The 9588-nt window shown below is 41.4% G+C and overlaps 1 protein-coding gene across 1 annotated transcript in view; it reads right to left on the bottom strand.

Annotated features, from left to right (window-relative positions):
• LOC124039403 (zinc finger CCHC domain-containing protein 24-like) overlaps window positions 1–3236 on the bottom strand; it is a 40851-nt gene extending 37615 nt beyond the window's left edge. The window contains exon 1 of the mRNA XM_046355367.1: window positions 2767–3236. Coding sequence (XP_046211323.1) covers window positions 2767–3003 — 237 coding nt within the window. The 5' untranslated portion in view covers window positions 3004–3236. The remainder of the gene's footprint in view (window positions 1–2766) is intronic.
• Between the last annotated feature and the right edge of the window lie 6352 nt (window positions 3237–9588).

Here is a 9588-nt window from a genome sequence, read left to right on the forward strand (position 1 = left end):
GGTGGAGCTAGGGGTTTACTGTACAGTATAGTGGAGCTACTGTACAGTATGGTGGAGCTAGGGGTTTACTGTACAGTATGGTGGAGCTAGGGGTTTACTGTACAGTATAGTGGAGCTAGGGGTTTACTGTACCATATAGTGGAGCTAGGGGGTTACTGTACAGTATAGTGGAGCTAGGGGTTTACTGTACAGTATGGTGGAGCTAGAGGTTTACTGTACAGTATAGTGGAGCTAGGGGTTTACTGTACAGTATGGTGGAGCTAGGGGTTTACTGTACAGTATGGTGGAGCTAGGGTTTACTGTACAGTATAGTGGAGCTAGAGGTTTACTGTACAGTATAGTGGAGCTAGAGGTTTACTGTACAGTATGGTGGAGCTAGGGTTTACTGTACAGTATAGTGCAGCTGGGGGTTTACTGTACAGTATGGTGGAGCTAGGGTTTACTGTACAGTATAGTGGAGCTACTGTACAGTATGGTGGAGCTAGGGTTTACTGTACAGTATGGTGGAGCTAGGGGTTTACTGTACAGTATAGTGGAGCTGGGGGTTTACTGTACACTATGGTGGAGCTAGGGGTTTACTGTACAGTATGGTGGAGCTAGGGGTTTACTGTACAGTATAGTGGAGCTACTGTACAGTATGGTGGAGCTAGGGGTTTACTGTACAGTATGGTGGAGCTAGGGGTTTACTGTACAGTATAGTGGAGCTACTGTACAGTATGGTGGAGCTAGGGGTTTACTGTACAGTATGGTGGAGCTAGGGGTTTACTGTACAGTATAGTGGAGCTGGGGGTTTACTGTACACTATGGTGGAGCTAGGGGTTTACTGTACAGTATGGTGGAGCTAGGGGTTTACTGTACAGTATGGTGGAGCTAGGGGTTTACTGTACAGTATGGTGGAGCTAGGGGTTTACTGTACAGTATAGTGGAGCTAGGGGTTTACTGTACAGTATGGTGGAGCTAGGGGTTTACTGTACAGTATAGTGGAGCTACTGTACAGTATGGTGGAGCTAGGGGTTTACTGTACAGTATGGTGGAGCTAGGGGTTTACTGTACAGTATAGTGGAGCTAGGGGTTTACTGTACCATATAGTGGAGCTAGGGGGTTACTGTACAGTATAGTGGAGCTAGGGGTTTACTGTACAGTATGGTGGAGCTAGAGGTTTACTGTACCATATAGTGGAGCTACTGTACAGTATGGTGGAGCTAGGGGTTTACTGTACCATATAGTGGAGCTAGGGGTTTACTGTACAGTATGGTGGAGCTAGGGGTTTACTGTACAGTATGGTGGAGCTAGGGGTTTACTGTACAGGATGGTGGAGCTAGAGGTTTACTGTACAGTATAGTGGAGCTAGGGGTTTACTGTACAGTATGGTGGAGCTAGAGGTTTACTGTACAGTATGGTGGAGCTAGGGGTTTACTGTACAGTATGGTGGAGCTAGGGGTTTACTGTACAGTATAGTGGAGCTAGGGGTTTACTGTACAGGATGGTGGAGCTAGAGGTTTACTGTACAGTATAGTGGAGCTAGGGGTTTACTGTACAGTATGGTGGAGCTAGAGGTTTACTGTACAGTATGGTGGAGCTAGGGTTTACTGTACAGTATGGTGGAGCTAGGGGTTTACTGTACAGTATAGTGGAGCTAGGGGTTTACTGTACAGTATAGTGGAGCTAGGGGTTTACTGTACAGTATGGTGGAGCTAGGGGTTTACTGTACAGTATAGTGGAGGTAGGGGGTTTACTGTACAGTATAGTGGAGCTAGAGGTTTACTGTACAGTATGGTGGAGCTAGGGGTTTACTGTACAGTATAGTGGAGCTAGGGGGTTTACTGTACAGTATGGTGGAGCTAGGGGTTTACTGTACCATATAGTGGAGCTAGGGGTTTACTGTACCATATAGTGGAGCTAGGGGTTTACTGTACAGTATGGTGGAGCTAGGGGTTTACTGTACAGTATGGTGGAGCTAGGGGTTTACTGTACAGTATGGTGGAGCTAGAGGTTTACTGTACAGTATGGTGGAGCTAGGGGTTTACTGTACAGTATGGTGGAGCTAGGGGTTTACTGTACAGTATGGTGGAGCTAGGGGTTTACTGTACAGTATAGTGGAGCTAGGGGTTTACTGTACAGTATGGTGGAGCTAGGGGTTTACTGTACAGTATAGTGGAGCTAGGGGTTTACTGTACAGTATGGTGGAGCTAGAGGTTTACTGTACAGTATAGTGGAGCTAGGGGTTTACTGTACAGTATAGTGGAGCTAGGGGTTTACTGTACAGTATGGTGGAGCTAGGGGTTTACTGTACAGTATAGTGGAGCTAGAGGTTTACTGTACAGTATAGTGGAGCTAGAGGTTTACTGTACAGTATAGTGGAGCTAGAGGTTTACTGTACAGTATAGTGGAGCTAGGGGTTTACTGTACAGTATGGTGGAGCTAGGGGTTTACTGTACAGTATGGTGGCACATTGGATTGGTACCCTTGCTGAAAATGGGAAGGTAAGATTCGTAGCCCTATATGGGATGAGTACAATAACTTATTAGAATCAAAAACCAAATGATATAAGAACATATTTGTGCATGCTTCAAGTGAATGTGTAGGCATACGCAGCGTTTATGTTAATTATAACATTGCCATTCACATGATTAAACCTACTTTTGTCTCAAGTTTGTTCCATGTATGACATAATACATTACTGGATTCAGTTTTTAATACAAGTTCTTTGACATGACATGATGGAATTCGAACAAATAACATATCTGAAGTTAAATACAATTCTACCTCATTCCTCTGAAGTTGCACGAAGTTGATGAGATAGTTGGAGTTGAGCGCAGTGCTCAGGTCGACAGCAGCCTCGGACCGCTGTTTGTTGTTCCGGTCGCGTGGAGAACTCTCCGATTCCGTTCGGAACGCGTCCAAGGTATTGGTCTGTTGCGTGTCATGTAGCGACGTGTAAAGCCAGGTCAGTAGTTGTGCTGGTTGGTACACAGAGGTACCCGTGTCAATGGAAGACATCATGTTGATCTTTGGAAGAGGAACGCACAGCGCGTCTTGGAGTTGAAGCGCCACCGTAATTTTTTTGTGTAGTGAAGTAGCCAAACCAAATCACTATTTTTTTTTATTTTTAATTTATCATTCGACCTCTTCAACCTGATAAACAAATAAATCCTTGCATTCACCTCAAATAGCTATATGGGACTCCGATACCTGGTTTATTGTCACGGGAGAACCGTAGTGAAAACATGACAGGGTGAAAAGTTTGTGCCAGTCAAAAACATGTGTGGACTCCCTTCCAGTAGTACAGTCACAGCAGGACACAGCAGGGATGAGCTCATTGCATATTTTCTCTCGGTCATTGGAGTGCGTCATTACGAATGTAGGAGGTCCGATGCTTGGAGCGCTTCAGTGAGTAATGGAAGGATATGAATGGCCAATTACTGAGGAATTAGTATCCCAATGGCAGTAATACTGGTAAAACAATACCAGTACTAAAGTAGTAATATAATTAAGTCAATTAATTTGTTGTAAGTCTGTTAGCCTAATCATGCATTTCATATTCATACACCCCTCGAAATTAACATTCAATTGTGTGGGTAATAAGATGGTGTGTATCTTGAGTGGCACAGTAAGTGTTTGGATGTTACATAACGAGACAGAGGCATTGATGCGCGTAACCAGTCTTGTTCAGTACATTGCAATGGGTATCTCAAGCACACCGGTAAAAACACTGGAGTTGCAGTAATCAACATTTACCAACAGATGGCATCACTGTGCCATCTTTTACCCATAACAGGAAGTTAGTCATTCACATCACTGTGCCATCTTATTACCCATAACAGGAAGTTAGACATTCACATCACTGTGCCATCTTATTACCCATAACAGGAAGTTAGACATTCACATCACTGTGCCATCTTATTACCCATAACAGGAAGTTAGCCATTCACATCACTGTGCCATCTTATTACCCATAACAGGAAGTTAGCCATTCACATCACTGTGCCATCGTATTACCATAACAGGAAGTTAGACATTCACATCACTGTGCCATCGTATTACCCATAACAGGAAGTTAGACATTCACATCACTGTGCCATCTTATTACGCATAACAGGAAGTTAGACATTCACATCACTGTGCCATTAGCCATTCAACTGTTCTTATTACCCATAACAGGAAGTTAGACATTCACATCACTGTGCCATCTTATTACCCATAACAGGAAGTTAGATCATTCACATCACTGTGCCATCTTATTACCCATAACAGGAAGTTAGACATTCACATCACTGTGCCATCTTATTACCCATAACAGGAAGTTAGACATTCACATCACTGTGCCATCTTATTACCCATAACAGGAAGTTAGCCATTCACATCACTGTGCCATCTTATTACCCATAACAGGAGGACATTCACATCACTGTGCCATCTTATTCACATCACTCACTGTGCCATCTTATTACCCATAACAGGAAGTTAGACATTCACATCACTGTGCCATCCCATAACAGGAAGTTAGACCCCATCTTATTACCCATAACAGGAAGTTAGACATTCACATCACTGTGCCATCTTATTACCCATAACAGGAAGTTAGACATTCACATCACTGTGCCATCTTATTACCCATAACAGGAAGTTAGACATTCACATCACTGTGCCATCTTATTACCCATAACAGGAAGTTAGACATTCACATCACTGTGCCATCTTATTACCCCTAACAGGAAGTTAGACATTCACATCACTGTGCCATCTTATTACCCATAACAGGAAGTTAGACATTCACATCACTGTGTCATCTTATTACCCATAACAGGAAGTTAGACATTCACATCACTGTGCCATCTTATTACCCTGTGCCATCTTATTACCCACAGGAAGTTAGCCCTTCACATCACTGTGCCATCTTATTACCCATAACAGGAAGTTAGACATTCACATCACTGTGCCATCTTATTACCCATAACAGGAAGTTAGACATTCACATCACTGTGCCATCTTATTCACATCACTGTGCCATAACAGGAAGTTAGCCCTTCACATCACTGTGCCATCTTATTACCCATAACAGGAAGTTAGACATTCACATCACTGTGCCATCTTATACCCATAACAGGAAGTTAGACATTCACATCACTGCGCCATCTTATTACCCATAACAGGAAGTTAGCCCTTCACATCACTGTGCCATCTTATTACCCATAACAGGAAGTTAGACATTCACATCACTGTGCCATCTTATTACCCATAACAGGAAGTTAGACATTCACATCACTGTGCCATCTTATTACCCATATTACCACATAACAGGAAGTTAGACATTCACATCACTGTGCCATCTTATTACCCATAACAGGAAGTTAGACATTCACATCACTGTGCCATCTTATTACCCATAACAGGAAGTTAGACATTCACATCACTGTGCCATCTTATTACCCATAACAGGAAGTTAGACATTCACATCACTGTGCCATCTTATTACCCATAACAGGAAGTTAGACATTCACATCACTGTGCCATCACTGTTAGCCATCACTGTATTCTTACCCATAACAGGAAGTTAGACATTCACATCACTGTGCCATCTTATTACCCATAACAGGAAGTTAGACATTCACACTGTGCCATCTGGAAGTTAGACATTCCATCACTGTGCCATTACCCCTAACAGGAAGTTAGACATTCACATCACTGTGCCATCTTATTAGACACACATCACTGTGCCATCTTATTACCCATAACAGGAAGTTAGACATTCACATCACTGTGCCATCTTATTACCCATAACAGGAAGTTAGACATTCACATCACTGTGCCATCTTATTACCCATAACAGGAAGTTAGACATTCACATCACTGTGCCATCTTATTACCCATAACAGGAAGTTAGACATTCACATCACTGTGCCATCTTATTACCCATAACAGGAAGTTTCACATCACTGTGCCATCTTATTACACATCACATCACTGTGCCATCTTATTACCCATAACAGGAAGTTAGACATTCACATCACTGTGCCATCTTATTACCCATAACAGGAAGTTAGACATTCACATCACTGTGCCATCTTATTACCCCTAACAGGAAGTTAGACATTCACATCACTGTGCCATCTTATTACCCATAACAGGAAGTTAGACATTCACATCACTGTGCCATCTTATTACCCATCTTAACAGGAAGTTAGACATCACCCCTAACAGTCATCATTACCCACTGTTCACATCACTGTGCCATCTTATTACCCATAACAGGAAGTTAGACATTCACATCACTGTGCCATCTTATACCCATAACAGGAAGTTAGACATTCACATCACTGTGCCATCTTATTACCCCTAACAGGAAGTTAGATATTCACATCACTGTGTCATCTTATTACCCCTAACAGGAAGTTAGACATTCACATCACTGTGTCATCTTATACCCCTAACAGGAAGTTAGATATTCACATCACTGTGTCATCTTATTAACCCTAACAGGAAGTTAGACATTCACATCACTGTGTCATCTTATACCCCTAACAGGAAGTTAGATATTCACATCACTGTGGAAGTTAGACATCATCTTGTCATCTTACCCCTAACAGGAAGTTAGACATTCACATCACTGTGTCATCTTATACCCCTAACAGGAAGTTAGACATTCACATCACTGTGTCATCTTATACCCCTAACAGGAAGTTAGACATTCACATCACTGTTGTAAAAAGGTGTTCAAATATCAAATACCTAGAATGTTTATTTAAATTTGAGCTTTGCTAATTAGAAGAAAGAAACATATGACCCTGAAATATACTGGAATAACCTTTGGTAAATTACATTGAGTGACTTAATAGGTCTACCTCAAATCAAATGTTATTGGTCACATATTTATCAGATGTTATTGTGTTTGTAGCAAAATGCTAGTGTTTCTAGCTCCAACAGTGCAGTAGTATCTAACTAAATGCTTGTGTTTCTAGCTCCAACAGTGTAGTAGTATCTAACTAAATGCTTGTGTTTCTAGCTCCAACAGTGTAGTAGTATCTAACTAAATGCTTGTGTTCCTGGCTCCAACAGTACAGTAGTATCTAACTAAATGCTTGTGTTCCTAGCTCCAACAGTGTAGTAGTATCTAACTAAATGCTTGTGTTCCTAGCTCCAACAGTGTAGTAGTATCTAACTAAATGCTTGTGTTCCTAGCTCCAACAGTGTAGTAGTATCTAACTAAATGCTTGTGTTTCTAGCTCCAACAGTGCAGTAATATCTAACTAAATGCTTGTGTTTCTAGCTCCAACAGTGCAGTAGTATCTAACTAAATGCTTGTGTTCCTAGTTCCAACAGTGCAGTAATATCTAACTAAATGCTTGTGTTCCTAGTTCCAACAGTGCAGTAGTATCTAACTAAATGCTTGTGTTCCTAGTTCCAACAGTGCAGTAGTATCTAACTAAATGCTTGTGTTCCTAGTTCCAACAGTGTAGTAGTATCTAACTAAATGCTTGTGTTCCTAGTTCCAACAGTGTAGTAGTATCTAACTAAATGCTTGTGTTCCTAGCTCCAACAGTGCAGTAGTATCTAACTAAATGCTTGTGTTCCTAGCTCCAACAGTGCAGTAATATCTAACTAAATGCTTGTGTTCCTAGCTCCAACAGTGCAGTAGTATCTAACTAAATGCTTGTGTTCCTAGCTCCAACAGGTCAGTAATATCTAACTAAATGCTTGTGTTCCTAGCTCCAACAGTAATATCTAACTAAATGCTTGTGTTCCTAGCTCCAACAGTAATATCTAACTAAATGCTTGTGTTCCTAGCTCCAACAGTAATATCTAACTAAATGCTTGTGTTCCTAGCTCCAACAGGTCAGTAATATCTAACTAAATGCTTGTGTTCCTAGCTCCAACAGTAATATCTAACTAAATGCTTGTGTTCCTAGCTCCAACAGGTCAGTAATATCTAACTAAATGCTTGTGTTCCTAGCTCCAACAGTAATATCTAACTAAATGCTTGTGTTCCTAGCTCCAACAGTGCAGTAATATCTAACTAAATGCTTGTGTTCCTAGCTCCAACAGTGCAGTAATATCTAACTAAATGCTTGTGTTCCTAGCTCCAACAGTGCAGTAATATCTAACTAAATGCTTGTGTTCCTAGCTCCAACAGTGCAGTAATATCTAACTAAATGCTTGTGTTCCTAGCTCCAACAGTGCAGTAATATCTAACTAAATGCTTGTGTTCCTAGCTCCAACAGTGTAGTAGTATCTAACAATTCACAACAATACACACAGATCTAAAAGAATGGAATTAAGAAATATATCAATATTAAGATGAGCAATGCCAGAGTATTGAGTATAAATGTTGTGTGTGTGTGTGTGTGTGTGTGTGTGTGTGTGTTCCTGCTCCAACAGTGTGTAATATCTAACTAAATGCTTGTGTTCCTAGCTCCAACAGTGTGTGTGTGTAACTAAATGCTTGTGTTCCTGTCAACAGTGAAAGAGGATATCTTAACAGAAACAGAGTTTATTTAAGTCCAAACAGGGAATAACTAACTAAATCCTCTAGACTTGTAGAGGGGAAATAACTGGAGAATCCACAGACTGCAGGTCGCCTAGCTCCAACAGGCCGTAGTCGAAGAACACCTTGTGCTCACACGCAGCATCTGATGAAGGCAAAAAACATCGACAGGACAGGGCGATACACAATCACAGCATGGTGAATACAATACAAGGAACCGACGGGACAGGAACGGATCACAAAGGAATAAATAACTCTAATCAGGGGAAAGGATCGGGAACAGGTGTGGGAAGATTAAATGATGATTAAGAAATAACAATACACAAGGGGAATAGGAACAGCTGGGAGCAGGAACGGAACGATAGAGAGAAGAGAGAGCGAGAGAGTGAGAGAGGGAGGGGGAGAGAGAGGGATAGAAGGAGGGAAAGAACCAAATAAGACCAGCAGAGGGAAACGAATAGCATGGGGAGCACAGGGACAAGACATGATAATAAATGACAAACATGACAGTGTGTGTGTGTGCGTGCGTGCGTGCGTGCGTGCGTGCGTGCGTGCGTGTGCGTGTGTGTGTGTGTTTTAGAGAATTCCAATTTCGCGCTCCATCAAAATTTGAGCCATCTGTGACTTTTGTGTTGTGTGGCAAAACTGCACATTTTAGAGTGTGTGTGTATGTGTATATATACAGCAATAGTTGAATAGGATGAGCATTGACTATAATACAGTCTATACATATGAAATGAGTAAAACAGTATGTAAACATTATTAAAGTGACCAGTGTTCCATGTCTTTGTACTGTACATAGGGAGGCAGCCTCTGGCGTGCAGGGTAGAGTAACCGAGTGGTAGCCTGCTTCAAAGGCATTTACCACAGAGAGGGGCAAGCACATTTAGCCTGTACAATTTACTATTAAATAACAGATGACTCGACATACAATTAAATACTTTCACTATAACTCTAAAAGTTACAGTACAATTCTCCGACTCAAGTTACAGAAGCCTACTAACTTCTCTCAGTCAGGACATTACCGCCATCTACTGTTCAAGTGCATTATTGTAAAAAAAAAAATCTAATTAAAAAAGTGCAGATTGCATCGGATAAAAAAATTA

The sequence above is a fragment of the Oncorhynchus gorbuscha genome, linkage group LG07 (assembly GCF_021184085.1).
Source record: "Oncorhynchus gorbuscha isolate QuinsamMale2020 ecotype Even-year linkage group LG07, OgorEven_v1.0, whole genome shotgun sequence".
Lineage (NCBI taxonomy): Eukaryota > Metazoa > Chordata > Actinopteri > Salmoniformes > Salmonidae > Oncorhynchus > Oncorhynchus gorbuscha.